At 42.2% G+C, this 27,921-nt stretch overlaps 1 protein-coding gene across 7 annotated transcripts; it reads left to right on the forward strand.

The window, feature by feature from the left end:
- Positions 1–78: 78 nt before the first annotated feature.
- tmcc1a (transmembrane and coiled-coil domain family 1a) lies at positions 79–27,833 on the forward strand. Of its 7 annotated transcripts, XM_077598993.1 has the most exons (7): positions 79–198; positions 5,005–5,052; positions 6,689–7,056; positions 19,454–19,699; positions 20,715–21,409; positions 22,245–22,380; positions 24,141–27,833. In XM_077598993.1, the coding sequence occupies exons 3-7, from the start codon at positions 6,802–6,804 to the stop codon at positions 24,453–24,455; spliced, it is 1,647 nt and encodes a 548-aa protein (XP_077455119.1). In that variant the 5' UTR covers positions 79–198; positions 5,005–5,052; positions 6,689–6,801; the 3' UTR covers positions 24,456–27,833. The 7 variants fall into 7 exon arrangements, with proteins under 7 accessions (XP_077455119.1, XP_077455166.1, XP_077455140.1 ...); XM_077599040.1 differs by lacking the exons at positions 5,005–5,052; positions 6,689–7,056 and having other exon boundaries at positions 84–198; XM_077599014.1 differs by lacking the exons at positions 79–198; positions 5,005–5,052; positions 6,689–7,056 and adding an exon at positions 8,055–8,213.
- Positions 27,834–27,921: the final 88 nt, after the last annotated feature.

The following is a 27,921-nucleotide window of genomic DNA, read 5'->3' on the forward strand; positions in this document are numbered from 1 at the left end:
GACGTCAACTTTTTGCATCTAGTTCTATATATACATGAGTTCTATGAGTTCTATGCTCCCCCGAATTGACGTCGCGCGTGTTGACGTCAGTGTCAAGTGGGCGGGGTGTAGCCACAAACAGTAGTGTACGGCAGACGCAACAGAGAGCAGGAAAGCTGCTAGTCGAACGTCACCACCGTCACTCTCCTCGCCGTTCATGTAAGTGTTCACTTCATCAACATGCAAAAATGTCCGACTTTTCTGTGTTACGTGCCCGAAAAAAACTACGCGACATGCTTGATTTTCGCCCATGTTAGCGGCTCACGGCTGGACTCGAACACACTGCCGGACTGCACTGCCGAGCTGTCCCGTTAACACGCGCCGCTCTTGACAGCTTGTTTGCGTTCCCTGACCATCGACCTCATTTCCGTTTCTAGATGGCGACCAAACACGATCAGCTCCAATTACTGTTTTTAAGGACGTTTTTTGTGTGATATTGTTCCAAAGGATCGCCCCTCAAGCTTGTTACAATAACATACCTGTCATGTTTTACGCGTTTGAGTAGTCAACTATGTTAAGAAAACCAGCATATGCTTATTTTGGACTAGCAAAGTAACAAAACACAGCAAATCAATCAGAACCTTGCTTTATTTTTCTGAACTGCTTATCCTCACAATGGATGCGGGGGGTGCTGGAGCCTATCCTAGCTAACTATGGGCACCAGGCAGGGGACTCCCTGAATTGTTTGCCAGCCAATCCCAGGGCACAAGGAGATGGACAACCATTCATGCTCACACTCATACCTCGGGGCAATTTAGAGTGTTCAACCAGCCTACCCTGCATGTTTTTGGGATGTGGGAAGAAAACAGAGTACCCAGAGAAAACCCATGCAAGGTGTAGATTTGAAGTCTGGACCTTAGATCTTGACCTCTACCCTGTACAACACCTTACCTTGACCTGAACAACTCCTACCTGAAAAGCCTGACCTCTTTCCTAAAATACACACACACACACACAAAATGGTTGCACTATTTTTCATGTTCAAGTTATGACGCTTCAATCACAAAGTACCCTCACCTCAAAACCCCCATGTCATGAGTCATTGACAACATTACTTCAATATGTTTTTGATGCTCTCACTGATGTTGCATATATATAAGTGATTTCCTGATGCAACCGCAAAAGGTGCAACAAGAGTACAGACAATATTGATCTCATCTAAATAAATCTTAAAAGATTTTCCAGTCATTTAAAAAGCATTGAAGGCCTTGAACTGCTGTACTGTAAGCAATTCCAAGAATAATGTGAAAACTTTGGTAAAAGTAGCATAAGTTCATTTTCAATACCGCTTATCCTTGTCAGGGTTGCAGAGTCCTGGAGCCTATCCCAGCAGGTGTAAGGCACACTACACCCTAAACTGGTTGCCAGTCAGTCGTAGTACAGAGATAGAGACAGACAACCATTTGCACTCACAATCTCACCGCTACCGAGTGGGAATAGATCCCACGCTACCCACATAGAAGTCAGGCGAAAGAACCACTGCATACAGGTACGTTGTCAACCAATTCTCATAATTTTAAATCCAAAAATAGCAATATGGACATTTAAAATTTGGAATCAAAGCAAAATATTGTCAGATAGTTTAAAAGTCTACACATAGTATCTTTTAACCCAAGACCTGAGTTTGCCAAAGCTTGAATTTGAGTTTTCCTAGTCACAGGCACCGTTTCATGATAATTGGAAATGGTGGACTTAACTCAGTTTTCAATCATTTTTATTCCACTCTTATTCTATATTTGTTTTTGATGCGGCTTCTTATCTTTTTATTCTCATGTGAGATTTCCAGCGCTTTCTGTAATCAACTGCACAATAGTGCACTTCCCAAACGCTTGTTGAACATTTTATTGTTGAATTTTATTTCTTTCGCGGGAATTTGTTTGTGACTATGCACCTTCTGGTTTGTCTTCTTTGCAATGAGCTGGTCACTACAATTTAGCAGCTGGGCCTCAGAGATTTACTTGTCAGACAATGGGATGTTGTACCCGCTTGTCAGGGAACTACCTTCTATTCAGCCATTCATATCGACGAACTCTGTGCCAACAGGCTGAACCTGACACGGAAGGCACACGAAGGGCTGCCGCCCCTCTGAGGGCGGTCTGTCGCCCCTTGTCACTTTTCTCTCAAATACAAAGACGAAACTTCATCCCTGTCACACTTTTTGCAATATGCTGATGTCATCTCCCCTGCTGTCACAACTGACACAACTATGCTATTCTGACTGCTGTCTGAAACACACACACACTCACACACTCAACAGAATACAATAACAATTGTTCATGTTTCCTGCATATGCAGTCTTGATGCAGCTGCTAAATGAGATAAAGTATGGGTTCACTTTGGATTGGCGAGCCTAGTACCCGTATAATATACAACCCCTGGCAAATATTATGTAACCAACTCCCTCAAAGAATAAACATTCATAAATGTTCCATTTAAAAGAAAAATGGGAAATTGCGAAATTGAATAGAAAATGCCCAACTTCTCCTTCGAAGTAACATAAAAAAAGTGGAGTCAGTCAATTTTTTTAAGGAAGTTGAGGATAATATGGAATTGCTCAGTTCCGAGATCATTTCAATAATTTGCATTTTTCCTCCAAAATGAAGCATTGAGTCAGTGTTTTTGACCAATGTTGTTCCCAATCCTCTCTTTTTTTCCACTTTTTGGGGCATGTATATGGGCCAGTGTGCAGGTGGTCAAGCTTTCGGAAACATTCGGACTGGCTTAACCATCCTCTTGGTTTGGTTGTGAGCGAGCGACGTGAGCTGTGGCATCCCCCAAAGAGCAGAGATGGACCCACGTCATTTTAGGTGTGGAAAAAGGAGAGCTTTGCAGATTTTTCTGGAGTGCTGACACCACATGCATGGGCGACCTGCACTTTGAGATGGTTCCTTTTCAGGAAACCGTTAAACAGACATATTTTACAATAATGACACAGATATAAATTCAATAAAGATTTCCATCCAATTTTCAGATTTGAGAATTCAGAAGAGATTTGCCAACTTTCCTAGTTTCATGGGCCAGGCTTATACTTTAATTAAGCAAAATGACTTAATGGATGTGAGTCATTAGACACAATTTCATCATGATAAGCCGCTAGTCTAAATCTGTTTATTGCTGCATATGTGAAATGGGGCTTATTTCACCGTCTATGAGGGGAAAGCTACTCTGACAAGTACAGTTTTCTACAACAGTTACTCAAGTATACAGTATGTACTCAACTGACCCTTTAGTGCCGGATATAGGTACTGTCTGGTAGACTTGTTACCTGCTAAATATTAGACCACTTTGAGGCGGCTTTTTTGTGACACTGTGTCGTGGTATGTCCCTGCTGTTTTTTCATCACCTCACTTGGTTAGAAAGAGAGACAAAGAACTTAGTAATAGTGTGTGTGTTCGTGTATTTATGCCTGGATATGAGCCAGCTGTACATGTCTCCAAAGGACCATTGTCTTTGGGATTATTTGTCATTCCCCTTTCGAGCGTGATACATTGGAGGAACACGTTGATTCACTGAGTCCGCTGACCCCACTTGTCTAATTCTATCAGCGACAACCAAAAACACAGTGCAACATGATCCTTCATTTACAGACAGAATTAATGGCTGCCAATAGACGTCCAATCCATTTGAACTGTATCCAATCCAGCTCATATGTCAAATTCAGTGTCAACAAATGGATACATTTGAATTTTCATTGAAAGGAAAATGTAAGTTTCATTCACATGCTCAAAAATGATTGATTTACTCCAAATAATTGGACTTTTTCATCTATCTTTGCCAGTAATGTATAGTGACAGGCAGCACGTCCACTAGGAGGTGCAATGAACCTTGCCATTCATGCAACACAAAGATAGCTTTGTGTTCAACTAACAGGCCCGCATTTTACTCTGACTAAGTGCATTTGTGAGTAAACTGATGAGATCATCAGCATTCCTGTATACGTAGACACTTTTTGTGGATTTTTTTGTTTGATGGCATGCGGTGAGATTGTAAATCAAGTTTGTGCTTTAATACATACTGTCCTATGGTCTGATTATCTGTTTCTCTCTTGTCTTTTCATTCATTTTCAATATTGCTTATCTTGGCAAGGGCCAGGCGATCATATCCCAGCTAACTTGGGCAGGTGGCAGCGTAAACCCTGAACTGGTTGACAACCAGTCCCTGCTCACATACAATAGGCAAACCATTTTCACTCTCACAATCCTATCTAGGGAGTATTTAGCTTGACCTTACATGTTGGTTCTTGCCACATGTTACCTTACATGACGTGGGAGGAAGCCGGATCACCCGGAGAAAACCCATGCAGATAAAAAGAGAACATGCAAACTCCACACAACAATGACGCAGCCTAGCATTTAACTTTTAATCTTAGAACGGTGAGGCAGACATCTTATTCAGTGATACACCTCTTGAACTTTTCTATGTTGTCCCTTCATATGATACTATGGTATGCATATTACTAGCAAGAGGCAGCAGCAGGATAATTGACTTCATGGTTTCAATATGCCTTTAGTTTGTGTAGAGTCATACACACGCTCAAAGGAAGCTCAAACCCCTCTTGGCAACAGTGGCCGTTTGTTTTTTGTGGAACCACAGTAGCATCAGTGAGCGATGCTTCTAAGAGGGTGGGACAGATCGTCGGCCCGCTCATTGTTAAGGTGATCGCTCTCCTACCAATACGGCCGTGACTTAACAAATCAGCTTGGCTTTGTGCTCATATTGACGCTGCTTGTTTTAACTTTAATTGAGCATGCTGCTGTTGACATTATTCTTTCATCATTTAGACTCCTCTTGATAGGACAGCAGAATAAAATAGGGCACTACAAGTGATGCTTTATGAGCTCTTCGTGAAACGCCATGCCACACATTTGTGCTTCATCATGTCTACTAATATCAGGATCAATCTGAGTATGAGAAGTTTTAAATTCTTAATGTTTAATTTTGTTCTTTGTGCATTTGCTCTCTCAGGTGATCTGGAAGAGGGTGTCCTTCCAGGTTCTGAAAGGTGGGCTGATGGTAGGTGTTTCTTTGTTGTCTCGACTTTCACTGTCTTGCTTTATGATGACTTCAAACTTGATTATGAGAAAGTCCGGATTTATTTAATAGTTAGGTTTCCTCTTACACGACAAAAAGTTAGTCGTTAACTAAGGCTGTTGATTTTAAGCAGACCATGGCAGACTCCGGAAGACAACGATCAATCTTTCAATACCAGACACACGACAGCAAATTGGGTGTGTCTCGTATGCATGACACAAACAAGTGTGAGAAAAACTGTTTTTGAAGTGTGATTAAGGTTGGGTTCCCAGCACACGAGCTTCTTATACTTCTCTCCCTTTTAGACTTTAACTGTTTTGACCGCATACCTGTCAACAGATATGTTTTCCTCGTATTTTATAAGTTTTTTTTATCATTTCAAATTGTGCATGCCGTATAACAACTTTTCGAGAGGACTTTTTTTTTTTAAAGTGTTTTTTGTAAAACCAATGTCGTTTTACCCATTTCGGCTCTAATCCGGATCGTCTCGATCACTGGTAGCAGACGAAAACGTCATCGTCGACTGCTAATATTGTCATATTGCGATACGCCCCCTTTCACACGTCCACCTTTTCACTATATAAATCTAGCGCATCAGCAAGCAATGTACCCATACAGTCAAGGTGTGAGCGTCCGTCATACAGCGACATCTACAGAATCTTGAATTTAGTGCATACAAAAGGCCCACCGACTGATTGGGCACCCCATCCACTTTGGGGGAAATTTTAGACGTTTAAGTGCGCTATGTGAGTAAATATGTGCTGCGTTGCATTTTTACGGTTTATTATCACTTAATAAAGGGAATTGCAATCATTAATGAGGGGAGCATTGGCTGAGGTTGACTGCTATGTGACAGCAAATGCTGTACTTTGAAAACGTCTGAATCAATCAATGAAATAAAAAACAGTTTGTCAGGAACCTATCAACAAGCAATTTAATAACATCAAACATTTCCTGTTTATCCCAAATTTCAAAGATTGTGAGCATATTTCTCTGGATCCTTGCTCACCATCTTTTCACAAGCATCCCTTTTCTGTAATGCCAGAGCAGCATTATATATTTATTCATGTATTTATTTATTAACTTACTTATTACCTATCTATTTATGTCTAAAATGCCTTTCCTATTTCTGCATCCTCACCCTATTGCTACTGTGACAACGAAATTTCCCGAATACGGGATGAATAAAGTTATCCAATCCAATCCAATCCAATCCAATCCAATGCCTAAATCAAAGCATCATTCTCATATTTGGACTCCACTGAGACATATTTCTCCTCACCCATTCCTCTTTCATCGACTCCCCCCATAAGGGATTACTGTTGAATTGGACGGTTGTCACCTTGATGAACTGTGTGCGCATGAGTGGTCATCAGAAATGAATGTTGCAGGCCAACAAGTTTGAAAGTGGGTAGGCGGGGGTGGAAGGGGTTTTAGCTCCCCTTGCTCGAAAGCCTTCTCCAGAATACAGCCCATCTACTTTAGTAGAATGAGTCCAAATGTAAGGAAGCATGAGCATGGGGTTCCTCGTACGGGATTGAAATGACAGCAGTTGCAGCAGAACAACCAGCATTCTGCCATCACTTCATGTGTTTTGGCTTCATGTCTTTTCTTGAAGATTCTGCAGGCGAGCCTTGCCGCTCCGCCTCAGGGGAGTCCTCGGGGACCCGCTTTTTCGCCCGAGCCGTCGGCCTCGCGGATCCTTGCGCAGCCCACCAGGGCCGTGGCGCGATGAGGCGCGGGACCAGCCTGCAAAGCCGACGCAGTAAGGGCTCAGGATCTGGGAGCCGAGACCACGACCCCTTCTCGAAAGGCAGCCCCCGTGCCCTGCGTCGACGCTACACTCACGATCCCCAGCTGCACACCAGCAATCGGCCTCGATCTTCCTCGGCCAATGAAACAGCACCCAGTAGCCCCGCCCCCGGATGCTCAGGGGGGGAAGTGGTACTGTCTTCAGGATACCAATCGACGGATGAGACGGACAGGGTGAGTGATCAATCTACACAGCTATTCTTATGGTCTCAGGCTTTTACCATTCCATTACTGTAATACCTCAAATGTGTCTACATGCGCCTTGTGAGCCAGCCTGTTAGATGGCGCTGTTAAACCACTTAAATGACCATGACGCTCAATGTTCTTTGGTTCATGTGCTGGTTGTCTAGTTGAGTGTTGCTTTTACTCCATCCGTTGTGACTGACTTCATGTTTAAATGTTAAAATGTCAATGATGACTGGTATCTCGCCTCCATTGGAAGCACATTTTTTTTTTGACTGGCACGTTTCCCATTCAAGCTGTGGTTTTCACCACCACCTTTCTTTAGGTTGAAAGTCGAGTTTCATATTGTCATGACGCTACTGGAGCAACTTTAGTCCCATTCTTCTCTTTGCACTGCAACACAGACGCTATGCGCCAGGTCATCCAAATGGTTTCTGCGGTTACCCTGAAACTTGCAGTAAGTAGTTTTAACCTCCTCCCTGATGTGGTTACCGTAGCAACAGGAGTTTTGACCTCCTGCTGTTGGCAGCAGTCGAGGGTTGTTTTATCTTTGTAGGTAAAGTTTGGCATTAAGACTCTACTTTGTCTTGCTTTCAAATTCGCCTAGTTTGTTCCTCGTTCCTCTTTGGCCCTCATGGCCCCTCGCCCGCTATTATATAGAGGAGATATTACAGACAGTCAGCCGGTCTCTCTCCTTCTCCTGACACTGGCAGGAAGCAGGAGGCACCCTCGCCTCCTCGGAGATTGGCGACAATGCCGGTTTTGTGTTTGACAGCTGTCCTGGTCATCGGGGTAGTTGGAGTGTGATGGTGTGTGTTTGTGTGACTCGAGTGTCAAATACTCTGCGTGGGGGGTGCGTGTGAGAAAGAGAGAGAGGGAGAGACAATACATTTGTTTGTGCACATGTACGAGGGTGACACAGCTGAGCTGTCCTCTTTTTTGACTCCGTGTTTGCACAAAAATGTGTGAATGTGGATATTTGCAGGGGATAGGAGTATTTGTTCCTTCAATATGTGTGAGTGTGTGTGGAAACGAAGTGAGCAGTGTGAGGCGTTGTGTACTTCGGAGGTAAATCGGACCAGAGGAGCAAAGCAGAGCGTTCAGGAAAAATGGTGCAGCGTTTAAGTATTGCTGAGAAGCTTTCTAAGGTAAGATTGCCGACTGTCGTTACATGCTCTTCCTTCACTCAAACCAGACATCAAATCAGAAATTATATATTGTTTATCACTTAAGATTTAATTGGTTTTGGGTACTTCTTGTTAACTCAGTGACTTTCATTGACAGTAATAAGTATCCTTTTAACTGGGAAGTGTGGCAGTGGCCATTCACTGTCATCAGCTCCCAATTCAAATGAGCATCTATTAACGTCAACAACGTAGTCCAAATGATAAAAATGGTGTGAAAGGTCACAGTTAGTTGCATTTATCTTTAGTTGAATTAACTGACACAGATGGTATTTCTTCTTTTCACTTTATCTTGTTAAAATGTAACCCATCTTTAGGATGGCAACGTCGTTGGCAGCATTGGGTAGCATTTAGTTCTCATCTGCATTTAGTTCTCATTTACTGTGATTGAAAATAAGTGCCCATGAACTGAATACATCAGTCACTTGATGGTCATGCATGTGACATTCAACACAATTAGCTGCTGATTCATAGATTGATGGCGCCCTTCCTATTTGTGTGGATTAAAGTTTCACGTTACCGCAGTTTGGATGGTGCAGTGTGTTGTAAATGCAAAGACCATGATCGTCTCCTTAAAAGATTCCTTGGAAAATATTGAAAATTTAGGGGAGTGAATCCTTCCCTAATGGCGACTCATCTTTTGTCTTCTCTCGTACTTCACCTGAGTTTGATGCCAAGCCAGGTGGAATCAGCGAACAGTGGCTTAATAAAATTTAAAGTTACTTAATTTAACTTTTGGGAAAACAAACGAGCAATAGATGACCTTTCTCATCAGACTTATTTATGGATATTAAGGCCTTGAATTTTGACTGCCTACCAAAATGTTTAAAGACATTTCAATATTTTATACATTTTAACAGGTACACAAGCTTACTGTCTGAAGGTTAAACTTACACATTTTCACAGGTATCCAGCTAATGTGGTGTCAGCTAATGTTAGTATAAGCGAGCGGTTATCTACTAATGATCAAAGGTCGATTAGTCTGTCGATCAGGATAGCGCAAAAATGCAAACCCTGGGTCCCACATCTACCCCACAGCTCTGAGGTTTCGGTTCAATTCTCAGTGTAAGCCTTGCGGAGTATTTGCATAGTCTAAATCTTAGCTCAATAAAGTCAATGTGGACAGGCAGGGCAACTATCAAGTCATCTTTCAGTCATGAGCACACAGCCAAAGCCTTTGACAAGTCAAAGAAGTTACTCCAGTTAATCCTACTTGGAACATGCACACAACACAGCAAGTGATATAGTGGATCAAGAGGCTGTTGAAGCCATTGTGGTGTTAAAGCCAGCCAACTCTTGTGCTTGCCAACCATCAGCCTCAATCAAATTATGTGTGCATCCATGTGCATTCAGTGTATCATGGGTATTCAAACTCAAATTCATGAAGGCCCAGGTAGAGACCATTTCTTGTCCAAAAGTTCCAAAACATCATACTATCTGTTCATTGTGAAATACTATATAGTATGTAATCGAGTATAATATGCTCTTGTGTATTGTGCTCCCCTTCAAAGTCCAAAAATATGTGAATATGCGTCATTTCTTGATTAAAAAAAATACATATATAGAATAGTAGGGAGGTAGGTTGGGTACTTAGCTCAAATAGTAGAGCACTCGCCTACCATGCGAGAAATAGGGGGATCGATTCCCACATTTTACAAGTTGTAATGGAGGCGGCCCGGTGGAACGAGTGGTTAGCACGTCGGCCTCACAGCCCTGGGGTCCTGGGTTCAAGTCCAGGTCAGTCAACGTGTGGAGTTTGCATGTTCTCCCCGGCCCTGCGTGGGTTTCCTCCGGGTACGCCGGTTCCCTTCCACATTCCAAAAACATGCATGTAGGCTGATTGGACACTCTAAATTGCCTCTAGGTATGGGTGTGAGTGTGCATAGTTGTCCTTTGTCTCCTTGTGCCCTGCGATTGGGTGGCCACCGATTCAGAGTGTCCCCTGCCTCTGGCCCGGAGACAGCTGGTATTGTAAAGCTTTATGTTTGAACTGGTTAAATGAGATGAAATATGCCAAACTTTTTAATCGTAAGTTTTCTGGGGGCAGAGTTTGTACGTGTTAAAGTTGATTGCTCAGAGCAAGCTGGGTAAATGTAGCGTACTTGTCAGCAGTGAGTTACTTGCGGTCATCCTTTGTGTTGTTATTTCGGGCCTACAGCTGCTTCTTCCTCTTCCAGCTCAAGTGTGAGACAGCATGCACATGTTGTACACATCCATGCTTTTTTCATTACTACTCCAGCCTTGCCACATATTGGCCCACTCAGGATGTCTGTTCAACTTTGGCACACATGCCACTGGCCTCTAGTTCACTCATTGTGGGGAAATGGTTCAAATTTGACTTGGTACTTGATCCATTGTATGAACATCAATTTTATATGTAATTGATTATGCAAGGAGCATATTTTATGTCCTCTCATTGTGTGATTATGAAATGTAGATGACAAGATATCTTGAGCTGTAGCACCTCAAGTGGACTAAGAAATGAAAGTGAGTGTTTCACAAGCTTCATCTAGTCAAGAGAACCGTGAGAACCATATAACAAGTGTCTCAAAAAGTAACACTGTGGGAATGTGATTATAACCCACTTCTAGTCGCCTTACTGTCATTGTGGTTCATATGTGTTACAACAACAACAAATAAATGCCAGTTTTATTTTCCTGACCAGAAACTACCACAAGTGGGCTTATTAGTGAAATTGGGGCATGTGAGCACTAGTGGTCAAATGCTAAATTAGCATTTCAGTTGTATGAAAATGCCTAAATGTGAGAGACAACCCTATTATATTGTTGAAAAATCAGAGCATGTGATGCATAAAATGAACAACCGTAAAATAGACTTGCACTGACAACTTTTTATTGGCACAAAGTATTTCCTGCTTATATCCTCTCTTATAAAATGTACTGTCTGGCTCAGAATTCCAAAACCGCAACAATTTCCTATTTTCTCTTTTGGGTCAGACAGGAATGTAGCCAGTCTAAATAATTAGGCTTGCCAAAAAAAAAGTGTGGGATCGATCGTTCTGGATTGTTCCCCCTCCCTCTCAATTCTGGCCTTTGCTGTGCCTAGCGCTCGAGACACCCATGCCCAGACCAACTCAGCATTTTGGTGCAGTGCCCTTACTGTTTCGATATTGCGTAACCACAATGGACTGAGTAGAACAAAATTCTGCTCCTCCAAACACAAAAATAGATAAATACTTGTTTATTGTGAGTCACCCATTTTTGTCTTACATTCAAAATTTTCAATCTCAAATCCTGAAACACTGAATAAACCTGGTATACTGTTTTTCCTGTTAAAAAATAAATAAATAAAATCACGCCATGCTCATGCTCTCTTAATCTTGCATTCACAGGAAAATGACAAAAGCGAATGTTGTAGACAACAGGAGGACATTCCCAGAACATCTGTGCATAATGATGTGACTGGAAAGAAAAAATTCTTGGACAAGACCAAGTTTTGGATTTATATGTTATCGATAGACTCATTGATATGCAATGTAAAAGCCTAAAGTTCACCTGCTAGTTATGTTTTGAGCTCACCGTAAGGTCAGCTACCTAGTCAGGTTTCTGTTTATCTTTTACATTTAAAGAGCTTGTTCATGAACTACATTGTTAATACTAAATTGATTCTAAAACGTCAGCCCGCCGGCGCGAGTGGTTAGCGCGTCGGCCTCGCAGCTCTAGGGTCCTGGGTTCAAATCCAGGTCACGTCCACCTGTGTGGAGTTTGCATGTTCTACCCGGGCCTGCGTGGCTTTCCTCCGGGTACTCCGGTTTCCTCCCACATTCCAAAAACATGTGTGGTAGGCTGATTGGACACTCAATATTGCCCCTAGGTATGGGTGTGAGGGTGCATGGTTGTCCGTCTCATGCCCTGCGATCGGCTGGCTACCGATCCTGGGTGTGCTCTGCCTCTGGCCTGGAATCAGCTGGGATAGGCTCCAGCACCCTCCGTGACCCTAATGAGGATAAAGCAGTTCAGAAAATGAGATGAGATGAGATGATTCTAAAACCCACTTAGGTCAAGAGCTGGCATTTAACTCAGATTATGTGGATAAAATAAATCCTCACACGCTATGTAGGCAATCTAAAGATATTTATTACAATCTTTCCTGACTGATTTAACTATCGGGACTGCCCCAATCGACATTGTTCAATCGTCGTGGTCACCCGCCCGTTAGAGTCAGTTGTATCACATTTAATTCTGTCAGCATTTTGTATTGTGATTATCCCTTTTGATAAGAATACAAATGTCCACCTCTTCAGAATGTGTCACTGTGCATTCACTACGCTATTTTGAGTATTTAAAGAAGCACTGAGTCACCCTGAAAGATTAAGTATCCCTTGACTGACAGGAAGTTCTGGAACACATTGCCCCCACACAACACCTGCCGTGTCACTGGGCGAAAAATGTTTGGAATTTGTCAATCTCGGAAAAGGAGGTGACAGTCAATAGCCTACTCTTGAGTTGTGCTAATTAATGAGAATTGTAATATTTTATTTGTGTCTCTATTCTGGCCATTAATGTATTAACTCTCACCTTTACTAGTCTCAAGGATATAAAAAGCTACAGTGTATGTGCCCTTCTGTGTTGTTCACTGTTTAACGTGTAATTGGAATTGAATAGGGTGGCTCGGTGGAGCGAGTGGTTAGCGCGTTGGCCTCACAGCTCTGGGCTACTGGGTTCAAATCCAGGTTATGTCCATCTGTGTGAAGTTTGCATGTTCTCCTGCGTGGGTTTCCTTCGGGTACTCCAGTTTCCTCCCACACTCCAAAACATGCATGGTAGGCTGGACACTAAATTGCTCCTAGGTATGGGTGTGAGTGTGAATGGTTGTCCTTTGTCTCCTTGTGCCCTGCGATCGGCTGGCCACCGATTCAGGGTGTCCCCCACCTCTGACCTGGAGACAGCTGGGATTGCCTCCAGCACCCCCCATAACCCTAATGAGGATGAAGCGGTTAAGAAAATGAGATGCGATGAAATTGAATATTGACTGAGGCGACACGGTTATGAGGCACTTCCGCCTCACAGTTCTGGGATCAAGCCTTGCTTCTTTTTGGAGTTTGCATGTTCTTACAGCAAATGCCTGGGTCATTACCGGGTACTCCTTGGGTTAGCTCCCACATCGCAAAAACATACATGGTAAACTAATTGAACACTCCAAATTGTCTGTCAATATGAATGTGTGCATAAATAGCTGCTTGTCTCTGGCAACCAATTCAGACTAGACCCCACCTCCTACCCATAATTAGCTGAGATAGGTTTCGGCACCCACGCGACTCTCGAAAGGATAAGCGGCTGCGGAGATTCATGAATGACTATTGACTGAGCTAGCGGTTGCACAGAATTCTGTGATTGTGTTGCATTGGTAGTGCACTTTTTAGGACTTAAATTTGTCTGTTCCTGGGCATTAGTCCTTCACAATGTCCTGTACACTTGCAGATTCTCCATGCTACTGGGGCTCGTTGTTACATAAGCAGCCTTTTCCCTAAATCCTTCCTTTGCCCCTGGTATTCCTGAACTGTTTCTGCCTGCTCATTAAGGCCTGTATTCATTCTCCACTCTGGCCCCACCTCCTGTGGAGCAGGCTGGGCTTGTTCTCGTGCTGCCTAACACTCGACTCACTCACTACAATTTTCCTCACTTGATGCTGTGTATAATTTGGTTGAAGTCAGCCTCTGCGTTGCACTTCTACATTAAAGCCTATTAGTCCGCAAAAATGTTGTTACTTTATTTAACCTCCTAGGACCTGGCGTCCACTTGTGGACATCACATTTTTGGTTGTCACAATACTACAATGTTCAAATTTGGACTATGAGAACCTGGCGTCCACTTATGATGTGGACATCATTTTTCTCAGAAACTACATAATGTCAAAAGATGATTATTTGTTTTTAAACTCATCAGGTCCCAATTACTAGCCTTAATATCAAAGAGAAAATAAAAATGCATGCCTGGCAAGAGTTTGGGAGGGTTAAAAGTCTTGTGAATGTAAATAAATCTATATGGTTTCATCTCTAAATAAAGATATTTGTGCATTCTGTTTTTTCAAGTTGATCTGCTCAAGCTGTAATTTTGGCATGAAAAAAATTGCACATATAATGGCCCACAAAAATAATAAAGCAACCTTTGTACACTGCAACAAGGCTTTAACATGACCCAACATTTGTTGGTTCTGTGTTTTATTTTAATTAAATAGTTCCAACATTTAAGTTTTCCTAAAACGACATATTGGTGGCATGAAGCTCACTTAATTAGCTAGATAATTAAGAAGCAAATTTTAAAGCGTCTTTAAAAAAAAAAAAGTAGAGGCTTGTATCCAGAGATACATCTCAAATGCCAGCCTTGTAAATCTTTCTAGATTTTGATCGGCACGTTTCCGTCCATTGTTTTGAGGTTTTCAAGCTCGATTTCTGTTGCGCCAGTTGGTCAGCAGAAACACCCGGCTGGGGTCAGCCGTAGGTGCTTCATTAGTACAAAATCACTCAGGAAAACTTATTGGCTGTGACAATCAAACGTCAAGATCATTGAAAAGGAGGCGAGTGGAAGAGTTTCTTCCTTTCTTTCTGCCTAATCGGGTCACTGTTTTGTAGCTGAGCTGGCCCGGAATGTCCAATCAAATAAAAGCCCCCCTACTTGCGTTTTCACAATGGCTCCACGCTCACTCGCTCCCTCTGCCACCCTCTCAGATGCATGCTCCTGCTCTCCTTTCACATTCATTCTTTTTCAGAAGATCTGGTGTCTGATTAATCTCCAAGGTATCCACAGCTGACTAATATTTGTTCTCTTCCCGTCTGATGGCCATTAATGCAATGTGAGATCCTTGAAGTGAATTTCTAATCATTCTACGGACTTGTCCGAGTTGGAAGACGTGGACTGGCTTCAGACCATTTGAAGTCCTGGCTTATTGGATTGTATAATTCCGGGATATTCTTTCAATAGAAACCCCTAAAGCTCGCCACGTGTTGTAGTCAAGAGGAGTGTTTCCATCTTGGGATTTTCAGTCAGATGTGCAATGAAGTGGATCTTTCCAGAGTGAGAGTTCACGTTCAACCGGAGCGCCGATCTTTGCGGTTTCCAGAGGAAGGTAGCCGAAAGTGAGGCCGGACAGACAGAATCAGAATTCCAGATGTGTGCATGTGTGTTCTGGTCATGGAGGTCATCTTCAGCCTGGTAAATGATGAGCATTCACCACCTCTGACCCCTACCAATGTGAGTGTGAATTGTACATCTTTTCCATGTTACTCATTTCCTGTTAAGCACATTCTGAAACCTCGAAAACGAGACGCAATCATTTCAGCCTGACAACAAAGTTTTGTGTTGACATAGTTATTGTGTGTTTGCACACTGAGTGAAATGCCTCCTTATCTTGTTATGTAAGTTTCCATATTTAATGAATGGGATTCATTGTTACCAGTTTGGATCCCCTCAAAGGGGAAAAAAGCTGATTTTTAGGTTAGAGGAATTTCTTTGGTGACAAGTTACACAAAGACCCTAATTCGCATGTTGTGTGGGAAGCACCTCATGCATTACCCACTCTGTACATTAAATCGAACGGATCTGTCGAAATTAGGCTTTTCTAACTACGTGGGCATTTCAATTCAATATTTAGTGCGAATGCTGTCACTTTATTGCATTTCCCATAACCATGTTGAATCAGGAACTTGAGCTCATAATGTTGGTATTGGCAAACATGACCACTTCCGAAGCGGGGTCAAAGGTCATACTTGACTTATGAGGCAAGCGCCGTTCATTGCAGCAAAGACAACTGCTGCCAAGCGCACCCGAAGACTTTTGATGAAGTCGAAGATATAGTGGTATGAATGAAAATGACGTCTGCAAAGGCTGAATGACAGTTTGGATGAGGGCAGTCACGTGTTCCTTGAGTGAAGGCAGAAACAAAGGAAAGTAGTGGAATAGTTGGATGGAAGCCACTTGGATCAAAACACATTTTGATGTCAAATCTGCCACTTTACTCAAATCAGAGAATGTTAACATAGCACAAAAGTGTGTTCTAATAAAAAAAACAGGTTGCATTATTGTGCAGTTGCACTCTTTAGTTCATCAATTTATCATTAACTGTGTATAAATTTAACTACTTTGAATTTTATCTTGTGAAATGTTTGTTCTTCTTTGAGCAAAAAATCACAAATACGGATAATCAAGTGTTATCTCAATACTATTAAGTGATCAACCGAAGAGGGAAAAAAAGGAAATGGTTCCAATTGGAATTTAGGGTATTTTTTTAAATGTTTCTAGGAGGGATTGATAGGGGCCACCACAAAATGTTTCTGGTAACACCTTGCTTTCTAATTGTTTATCGTACAACTGGATATATAACAAAAATACACTTTTCAGAGAAATGATTTGACTCCTTTGTTGTCGAATAGTATCTGTGTCATCATAAATACCTTAAGGCAAATTGGTCTTGTTGAGATGTTTCCCTGATTACAGTTTTAGCAAGAGTTAGATCTTAGTTGCATCTCCACCAGTGAAATAGATCCTCAAGGAACCAAGCTTAACATTCCTAACAACAAACGTTGACTTCAAGTTTTTTTCATTCTTTGACTGATTTGGATAGACTGTCATTTTAAGATTATCAAGCACACCATAATATATTATGCAACCATTGAATTTCGATTAGATAAATCAATTGTGCGAGTATAGGCCACACCCTGCATTAAGACCCAGGTATCCACATTCTAACATTGGATATATCCAAAAAAAAAAGTTCCAAATAAAGATTATTTTGCTTCATTTGAAAAACCAGGAGTGAAATCAGAGCTGCTCTAACCAACCTTACTTGGATCGTAGTTTATTATGCAACAAGCAGGTGGACTTGTTTTGGGTTTAGGGGGAGAAGGTAAGAGAAATAGAACGCTTACAAGTGAAACTCACTTACACATACTTAACAATATGCTGTTGTTTTTTAATACAAGCTTAAACTAAATGACGGGAAGAACTGGAATGAGTGCCGATCCTTTTGCTGACATCAGCTGACCGTGTTACATTGATGGTGCCAACGTGTTCAGGTCACCGGGCTTTTCTTATCACAGCAACTTGTACTTCTATCTCCACTTCAAGTGACTTGTTCTTTGCCCTTCTTATCTGGCATATCAATTTACTCAGAAGGCAAACGCTACAAAAATTCAGGATGAAAAACACGAATAAAAAGATAATAAAAATATTGGTTCCGAGACCAAGCTCGTATGTCGATTTACTCGTATCTCAAATCAACGTTTCCCATTGAAATGAACTAAATACAAATTAATTTGTTGCCACCCTCGGAAAAAAACACAAAAAAACAGGATATTACCATGGAAAAACATTTTTATTGGTTGTAATTCATCATCTACTAACAGAGTAACAAACAACTAGTGGTTATTATGTTTAATACTAAGATGAGACATTATTCAATACAACACAGAGTTATACTTTAAATTTAACTTAAATGAACTTAGATTGGCGGCCCGGTGGTGCGAGTGGTTAGTGCGTTGGCCTCACAGCTCTGGGATTCTGGGTTCAATTCCAGGTCTTGTCAATCTGTGTGGAGTTTGCATGTTCCTCTCTAGGCCTGCGTGGGTTTCCTCAGGGTACTCTGGTTTCGTCCCACATTCCAAAAGCATGCGTGGTAGGCTGGTTGGACGCTAAATTGCCCCTAGGTATGGGTGTGAGAGTGCATGGTTGTCCGTCTCCTTGTGCCTGCGTTCGGCTGGCCACAGATTCAGGTTGTCCCCTGCCTCTGGCCCGGAGTCAGCTGGGATAGGCTCCAGCACCCCCCGTGACCCTAATGAGGATAAAGCGGTTCAGAAAATGAGATGAGATGAGACGAGATGAGATTTTAGGAAAAAGGAAATAACAATTTGTGAATGAAAGGAAAAGGTTTATGATTTTTTGAAATTATATTTTCATTGCAATTATTACGAGCGTCAATTATTTGCTGGTGTTTGGTGAGCAGTAACATTTAAGCATTGCACTCTGATATTCTCATCCTGATGAGTCAAATTTGACTGGCAGTTGCCATAATGACATCACCCTCGGCTCTGGGGGGCGGGGCCGAAGGCGATGACAGGGGCAGGGGCGGGGCTTGGCTCGCTTGAGTTTCGCCAAGGTGCTGCATCAACTTTCACAAGCGTCGCTGGTTGTCTGATGTTACTGACACCATAAAGTAGGACACTGACGTAGCGGCTCAACAAGCCAGACGGGGTGTCCGTATGAAAGGACAAAGCTCTTCTCGTGTTGGACAAAATGCACTGGGAGCAGCTCCTCCGTCGGAGCAACGGAAAGGTGAGCGGTCGACGTCCCCGCCTCCCACCCCAGATTTCGGGGGTTGCTTCGAAATCTGATTCGAGAGCGGATCAGTCACGAGGGCTTCAAATTGACGCAAAGTAAGCACGTGAAGTCATTGGAGTTTTAAAGTGCTTTTCTCAACGCCCGCAATGTGCTACGACTAAAATATAAAAAGGTTTGCTTTCAGAAAAAATGTTGATGCAAAAACCCAAAGTTGTCTATTTTCTACCTAGAGTCTTTTTCAAAATAACATATTTTTTTCTAAACAATGGTTCACATTTCCTAATATCTGTCATGGTCATAAAACTAATGTATCACTGTCATTTAATCAGATTAAGGGACATTTCCATATTTAAATCTTGCTCAAAAAGCATAAATTGGAAAAAAAATCACTAACAAACCTATTATTTTTCTGGAAAATTTTAAGTAGCATTTATTTTCTATCTGCGTGTAACAAATTCAATATGGGAATATACTGCAATTCTTTGTATCCAAATAGGTTTTCAATATCGTCCTGTTAAGAATCGATATATCATTTCAAAAGTGTCAAAAAGTGTCTTTTTTAATAAAGAACCCAACAAGTTGCTATCAAAATTTCAACTTGAATAGTATGTTAAGCCTTTTTCAATTCATTTTGATGGGAATTGGGGAATGAGCAAAAGTTCACGGGACCCCTCCCCGTCAAAGTACTACTTTTGTTTCATTATAAAGGTGAACATGAAAATGCTGAAGATTTTTTTCTCTTTAGTTTGACTCCTAGTGCCCTTCTCAACTTCTCACTTTGGCGTTTTGTAGAAAAGCAGAAGCGTCGGCTGAGGCTGTCAGCAAAAAAAAGAAAGAAATGAGGACAACAGCACTACTTATTATTCCTCTTTAAGCCATCATTTTCTCTAAATTCCTTTCTTGTGACTACAGGTCGAGCGGTCGGAGGTGAGCGTGTTGGGCCAAACTGCGTTTGCACTCGACTCTTCGTACTCCGTGACAGAGGACGCCACCCCTGATCCTCAGCGCACCAAGCAAGCCATCGGCCAGCTACAGCAGAAAATTCTCAAGCTCACTGAACAAATTAAAATCGAGCAGACGGCCCGTGACGACAATGTTGCCGAGTACCTCAAACTGGCCAACAACGCCGACAAACAGCAGAGCGCGCGCATCAAGCAGGTATGCTCATGTTTTCTGAGTTGCCAGTACTACATTATTATGTCATTGTATTATGTGTTGTGTATGCAACTTTGGACCTTTTAACTTTACAATGGCCTTCTCCAATTGTTTATTGTTTTACAGCAACATTAGCAGTTGTGATTAGGATCATCCACTGAGTGAATGATAGCGATACAACAAATTATGACATCATTCTAGGCGGCCTGCGGGCCCTGATACGGGTTGTGAATTATGCTCTTCAACTTCCGCGTAAAAACATACAAGTAAAAGTGTAGTTCACTTAGAAGAGGTTCTTGTTCTATTCCAGCCGTCCTTTTGTTATTGGTGTAGTTAGGCTTGGTCAATGGCCATTTTCAGACAGGAATGCCAGCTGTCTGGGGAATTTAACAGGTTTTTCAAGGCGCACAGAAAATTTCTATGCATAAATACTCACCAAATTTAACAGGAAAGGATCATTGCATTTTTGGATTCTACCTTTTGCAGTTCTTAATTAGCCGTTTGCCAACCCAGATATTGTTTCTTTGATTGCCTACCCTGGCGACCTCATTTAAAATCCTTGAGCAAGATACTGAATCCCGCGTTGCTCCTCTTTTTGTGTAGGAAAATCAGGATATAATAGTGTCAAAGCACTTTGAGTACCTTGCGCTATTCAAGTCTAAGTCCTTTACCATCCAATGGCTTTTGCGCTAAATTATTATGTATTTAATGCTATGTACATGCTGTGAGTGACCTTGCTGCTATTTATGTTCCTCATCATTTCACTGTTGGGTCTCATGCACACCTCAGCTAACTACCAGAATGCCCACTCACTCTCCTAAATTATATAATTTTTCCGACTGCCTGTCTGTCGTTTGTAGCCATTTTCATACATTGTAATGCGTGTCTGTTTTGATGTCAAATCAAAAATACACTTCTCCCCCTGAAGTTTTCATCTCATAAACCTTTATAAGTAAACGTGTTTGACACTGACATGACATTTTTTATGAAATGTTTTAAAAGTTCTTTTCACTGGCAGGTTTTTGAGAAAAAGAACCAGAAGTCGGCACAGAGCATCCAGCAGCTGCAAAGAAAACTTGATCACTACCACCGTAAGCTGCGGGAAGTGGAGCACAACGGCATCCCTCGGCATCCCAAGGACGTTCTTCGGGATATGCAGCAAGGCCTGAAGGACGTCGGCGCCAAAGTGACGGGTTTCAGCGAGGGAGTCGTAGACAGTGTCAAGGGGGGTCTGTCCAGCTTCTCCCAAGCCACTCACTCCGCCGCCGGCGCCGTGGTCGCCAAGCCTAGAGAGATCGCCTCGCTGATACGTAACAAGTTTGGCAGCGCCGACAACATCCCCTCCCTCAAAGACTCATTGGATGACCCCTCAGGGGAAGAAGGAGCGGCAGCGATCGTCGGGCCTCGTCCGCCGGGTGTCGCTAGCCATCACCCGCGATCCAGTCCGAAGTACGGGAGCGAGGAAGATTGCTCGAGCGCCACGTCCGGCTCGGCGGGGGCTAACAGCACTGCGGGAGCGCCCGGGGGTCCCCCCAGCTCCAAGGGGAACACGCTGGAGAGGGCTACCTCCTCAGGCCTCGACATGCTGCTGCAGGAGATCCAAGAACTGAGGGAGGGCCAAGCCCGGCTCGAGGAGTGTCTAGAGGGCTTGAAGGGCCACTACCAGCGAGATTACACGCTGGTCATGCAGGCTCTGCAGGAAGAACGCTTCAGGTAACCCACAAGATTCAGGTGAAAAACCTCCCCATTGAAATGGGGCTAACATTTTCACTTCAACAATATTTCAACTTGTATTGGCACGGGTGGTTTCTGAGCTAAACGATGAAATTGTTTTATTTACAAAGATCCAAAAGGACTTAGTGGCCATTATTCGATGCAGTAATATATTTTCCCCAAACCTTTAACACAGTGGATATTAATGAAAGATAAATTACAAGTGTAAACAAATAATAGTGAGTCATTTTACTCCATTGTAAAACAAGATACAACTTGGGTCAAAAATGGAAAATGGTACCTTATTGTACTGTGATTTTCCTCCTGTGGATATTTGAAATCACATTACAATGTATGATGGTTTTTTTTCGCCATTACATTTTAGGCTATTCAATTTCCTAAAATGTGGTAAAGGGACCAAAGAAGATATGTATCGGCATGAAAAAGTAATTTAAGAAAAAAAACTGAAAGTAGGATTGGACGAGAGCGCGTACAGGTAAAATATTTTACTTAAATGTTTCAAAACTAACAACTCTGAATTATTAAGGCAAATGTAAAATATGTAAACTTTTTCCTAGCACTTAACCCAAAAAAATGGATTTAAACAAAAAAATATTCGAACAAAAAAAGCTGTTTTTTTCCAGGTGAGTACTGTATAGATAGTGTTTTCTAAAAGAGGCAATGTGATTGGACCATGGAATCAGGCGATGCGTTGGGGTGTGCTAATCTTATCATCACTGGGGTTAGGTGGCGTGTGGTCTGACGTCTAATGTATCTGTTTTGGACCAGCGTGCTCTTTAAGCTCATTACGACGTTTGTGTTAATTTTATTTCAGGTGCGAACGCTTGGAGGAGCAGCTAAACGATCTGACTGAACTTCACCAGAACGAGATCCTCAACCTCAAGCAAGAGCTGGCCAGTATGGAGGAAAAGATCGCCTACCAGTCGTACGAGAGGGCACGAGACATTCAGGTTGGCTCAATAAAATGAGTGAAACTCTTACCTGACAATCTAAAACTCAGCTTAAAGAGTTAAGGTCTCTAATTTCATATCCCAGTACTCAAAGTGGACATTGTTGCCAAAGTGTATGACAATATGGGATTCGTAAACTCTTTTAATATTCTGACCGACAATTGTTTTGTCTCCGTGCATTTTGACCCAGAGCAGCACAAAATGTCATACCTGTCAACCTCGGCCAATTGCTGCACTTATTAATGATTGCAATTCCTCTTATTAAGTTATAATAAACCGTACAAATTCAATGCAGCACATATTTACTCTCATAGGGCGCACTTAAAAGTTTAAAAAAATCCCCAGAGTGGACGCGGTGCCTAATCAGTCGGTGCGCCTTTTGTATGCACTAAATTGAAAATTCTGTAGATGTCGCTGTATGACGCTGACAGCTTGACTGTCTGGGTACATTGCTTGTTGACGCGCTATATTTATACAGGGAAAAGGCCGACGGGTGAAAGGGGAACGCGCGTGTGCTTATTATGCTTAAAGCATGACAATATTAGCAGTCGGCGATGACGTTTTCGTCTGCTACCAGTGATTGAGACAATCTGGATTAGAGCCGAAATGGGTAAAACGAGATCGGTTTTACAAGATATGTACTTAAAAAAAATTCCGTACACAAGTTGTTATATGGCGTACACAATCAAAAAAATAAATAAAATACGGGAAAAACGTATAAGTTGACAGGTATGAAATATCTATGTTCTCTGTTAACATGCGTGCTAGCGGGTACTTCAGTATTTCACTTTACTGCAAGATGAAATACTTAGTATTGGAATAAAAAAAAACTTTTGACCAATGAGGAAATTTAGCCGAAGATGTTTACAAATTATGAAAGGTAGAATTAAGTTCAAGATGGGGAAAAATGTTTTATGGCCAATCATGAAAAAAAGTATAAAACATTTTTTTTTAATCCCCCCCAATCGGCTATTGAATCGTCCGACCGTGATTCAATCACACAAATACACATTTAGTTCAGTTTAGTTTGGAAAAAGCTGCTAGCAGTTCTAATGAACAGTGAATAAAAGTTGTACTATATTTTCAGACTGAGCTGTTGTGTCGTCTTAAAGCAGCAGGAGCAAAGAATTTGCAGAACTTGTCGCTGCGATTGCGTTGTTTTTCAGGATGCTCAAGAAATTTTCTGAAATGAACACTGAAAATTGTCGTTTTTTTTTAAATGCAACATTCTTGAAGTCATTCATTCATTTTCGGAAGCGCTTTATCCTCACTAGTGTCGCGGAGGGTGCTGGAGCCTATCCCAGCTGACTTCGGGCCAGAGGCGGGGAATTGGTGGTCTGCCAATAGCAGGGCACTGGGAGACAAACAACCATTCACGCCCACACTCATGCCTAGGGGCAATTTAGAGTGTCCAATCAGCCTACCATGCATGTCTTTGGAATGTGGGAGGAAACCGGAGTACCCAGAGAAAACCCCCGCAGGTCCGGGGAGAACATGCAAACTTCACACAAGTGGACCGACCTACCTGGATTTGAACCCAGGTCCCCCACTGTGAGGCCGACATGCTAATCATTCAGCCGCCGCGCTGCCCCATTCTTGAAGTATGAAATGAAAAAATAGGACAGCCCTTATGAAGCCTTTTGAACTAAAATGTCTATTTGCCTTGGGGGAAAAAACTTTCTATTAGCCTCTTATTTGTTTCTGCCAAATTGCCATCCAAGGGGACTTTTTAGTGAGTTATTTGTAAGTGTCTTCCGTAGGAGGCGCTGGAGGCGTGCCAGACACGTATTTCCAAGATGGAGCTTCAGCAGCAGCAGCAGCAGGCAGTCCAGTTGGAGGGTCTGGAAAACGCAACAGCCAGAACTCTGCTGGGAAAACTGATCAATGTGCTCCTGGCCCTGATGGCCGTCCTTCTGGTCTTCGTGTCCACCGTGGCCAACTGCGTAGTTCCGCTTATGAAGACGCGCTCGCGCTCCCTCTGCACCTTCTTGCTCGTCATTCTCAGCGCCTTCTTGTGGAGGAACTGGGATGAGCTCTCTGGTTATACACAGCGAGCCCTGCGACCCCCCGGATGATGGCGCCGCATGCTGCTCGCTGACGGCAGGTGACAAGAATGAAGGGCCGCGGCCGCGCTGCACTTTGAAGAGAGCCGCGAGGACAGCTTGGGTAAAATTAGCCGAGCTCGTTCAGGAAGCAGCTCTGGGATGAAGAACCCAAGTTGTGATTCACAAGCAGAACGGATGAGACTGTTTACAATTTTAAAAATCAACTTTTGTGTTGATAGTCCTCACATAACATGGTGTTCTACCGTTTTTTAATTACTAGATTGTAAGCAGTAATATTTCTAATGAAGATGATTTTATTGAGTACCATGTAGCATTGTGCTCCACGCCCCGAGATGGCGTTTAGTCACGGATTTCTGCCGGTGTTTTCATGAGCTCCGACCACTTGTTTCAACCATAACCTCAAACAAAATTGCCCTTTTTCTTTCTTTTGCTCTTATACGTTCAGACGAGTAGTTTAAAAACACTCCACTGAACCTTATCAGCATCTAAAGGACATTTTGTGCTTCACTATTTTTGATCCCAAACTTGTTGCTTGCTTGCTTTCTACGATTTGAAGGAAACTCATCGCAATTTTTTTTTCTTGAAGAATCCGTAATGTTCCCCCACAGATACAAACACTGCATTCTAATTGATATTGCATTTTTGATAGAAAAAACACAGGTAATATTTTTTATTAAGTCTGGGGGCCGACATTTTCCCCTCTAGCCCCTTTGATAATAATGACTTTGACGTGGGAATGTTAACATAACATGACCTAACTGAAATTGGGTTTATTGTCCATTTGCGGCAAACATAACAAATTACAAACTGACTAGTTTTCTCAATTCGTCGTTTCATAAACTACAGTATGTTGCAGATCGTCACTTTGGTCACATGACCCCTGAGTTGAATGAAAATCGAACAACTGACTGTTTGTTTTCCCTTAAACACAATCTTCATGTCATGTTTGACCCTGTGACAGCACATGGGACAGATTCCCCCCAAAAATTATGAATTTACTTGCCTTTGCTGCCAATGATCGCAACAGACGTCAAATCCATTTACACTTGGAAGCAGCCCGTGACAGCCTAGTTAGGTAAAAAATGGATCTGGCTGGACATGAAAAGAGACTCAAGTATTGGATCTCATAAACACAAACTGTCAAATGTCTGCCAAATGACATGGCAGCCTCACATTCTTAAATGCCAGGACAAAGGTCCATTATCTGAATAAAAGAATTTTGCCTTCTAATTGCCTCCCTTGCGCCACGCTGCCCCGAGATCAGCCCTGCTTATCTAGCTCCATCACGGATGCGCCGGGAGGCTGCTGCTGCAGCCCCACTAAATGCACACACACAGCCCACTTAAGAGCTTTTCATCATGCCCATTACACGCAACCTTCTTGATCCTCTGGCGAAATCACCCGTGCCAAACCCAAGTTCACCTGGGCCAGCCCGATGGGGCTGTGAGCGAGCAGCAGTTCTGTCGGGAAGATCCAGACTTTTATTTTGTGACGACCTGTGGCCTAAGGTTCAGGGTGCGATTTTGACATTTGACTCACAAATTGATCTCTGCATTTAAAGAGGTCAACATCTTAAGGTCAGTGCGCAGTCTTGTCTACCTCAAATTGCTAGCATGGGATCTGCATCCCAAAATAGTTGGGACACTATAATACAGACTGAATGCCATGAATTGGAAATTTCAAATATTAATATTTTAGTCAGAACATGAGATGGATGACAGGTTAGAAGGTTAAATTGCAAGTATTTTAATGGGAAAATGGCTGGTTTTGGATTCCCTGGTGTCAACAAATCTCAAAAAGTTAGGATGACATACCTGTTAATGTTTTCCTGTATTTTATAGGTTTTTTTTATCGTTTCAAATTGTATGCCGTAAGCAACTTTTGTACGGGAATTTTGTTTTTAAGTTCGTCTTTTCTAAAACCGATCACGTTTTACCCATTTTGGCTCTAATCCGGATTGTCTCCTTCACTGGTAGCAGACAAAACATCATCGTCGCCTGCTAATATTGTCATGCTTCAAGCATGATATGCGCATTCCCCTTCCACACAGCCCGTCAGCAAGCAATGTACCCAGACAGTCAAGTGTTCAGCATCATACAGCGACATCTACAGAATCTTAAGCATACAAAAGGCACACCAACTGGTTGGGCACTACGTCCACTGGGGAAAATTTTTAGACTTAACTGCGCCCTATGTGATTAAATATGTGCCGCGTAGCATTTGTACAGTTTATTATCGTTTTAATAAGAGGAATTGCAATCATTAATTAGGGGAGCAATTGGCCAAGGTTGACAGGTATGGGATGATGCTATTTTCATTGCTAATGTGAGGTCATCAAATACTGAAATTTGGCCTTCCACAACATTGCCTTCAGTATTTATTCATAATTTGTGTAGGAAAGCCAACTTTTTTGGAATACATTTTGTGCTAGAAATTGCTCTGTGCAAATCCCTCATAAATAGATGTATTATCCATGGGCTTTAGTTTAAAGGATTTTTTGGGAAACTTAACAGTACCATTGAATCATCAATTACAATTTCATTGGGATTGGTGGGTGAGTTTTGCCATGAGGAATGCGCTGTTCCGATAAAGTTTTGAGTTTTTACTCAATCGAAGCTACTTTTCTGTTTTTCTATCTGAAATATGTGATTTGGGTGGAAGTTTTACAGTTGACTACTCAAGAATGGAAGGTAGAAAAGTTGTTTTTATCTGCTGAAAGAGTGTCATCTTTTATTTGGTAGTCTCAAGTGTTTACATAGTCATAAAATAAATATTGTGTGGGCCCTCAAATATCAGTTGAAATTCTTGAACGGGCACAATGCGCCTTTACTGAAAATGTCTGGCATTGAGGAATTTAACACGTTTGCTGCCATTGCCGGTGGTGAAGGTCCAATCCTCCCCGTTCAATTGGATTGGACATTCATCGCAGGCAATGTTATTTGTAGAGTGAAATGACAGGATGTAATGTTTTGGCACACATCTGTTAAACTGTGCTTTTGATTAAACGCATTTAACTTGACATCTAAATAGTTCTCATCACGTGGAAAGAGTTCAACTCAAATCTTCTATGGGAACGAGAAGAAAAAGTGTGTAAACTGAACCTTTTCAATGAAGCGGACGCTGCACTTTAGCACTCGAATGAGCGTAACATGGCGACAGACTTGAAGGGTAACCTTGTCGCTCGCTTGTGTGACCATCAACCTCAAAAGCTTACGAGGAGTCATTTTCCTCCAAAACAAAATACGGCTGCCATTTTGAAAAGTTCCATTTACAGATTTGGGAGTGAGCTGTTATTTGACCTTGAAGTTGGTTTACTTGACAAACCACTCCAGTGCCTTCTGATGTGTTTTTCCATGTGTGGGATGAATAAAAAAGCATTCCTGGTGATATCCTTTGCATTTTGCTGATTTTTTTTAATTGTCTTACCTAGATAATTAAGTCAAACCCTGTTTGTCGCCTGAAATGATGCTTTTAA

This window comes from Stigmatopora argus, chromosome 1 (assembly GCF_051989625.1).
Source record: "Stigmatopora argus isolate UIUO_Sarg chromosome 1, RoL_Sarg_1.0, whole genome shotgun sequence".
Classification (NCBI taxonomy): domain Eukaryota; kingdom Metazoa; phylum Chordata; class Actinopteri; order Syngnathiformes; family Syngnathidae; genus Stigmatopora; species Stigmatopora argus.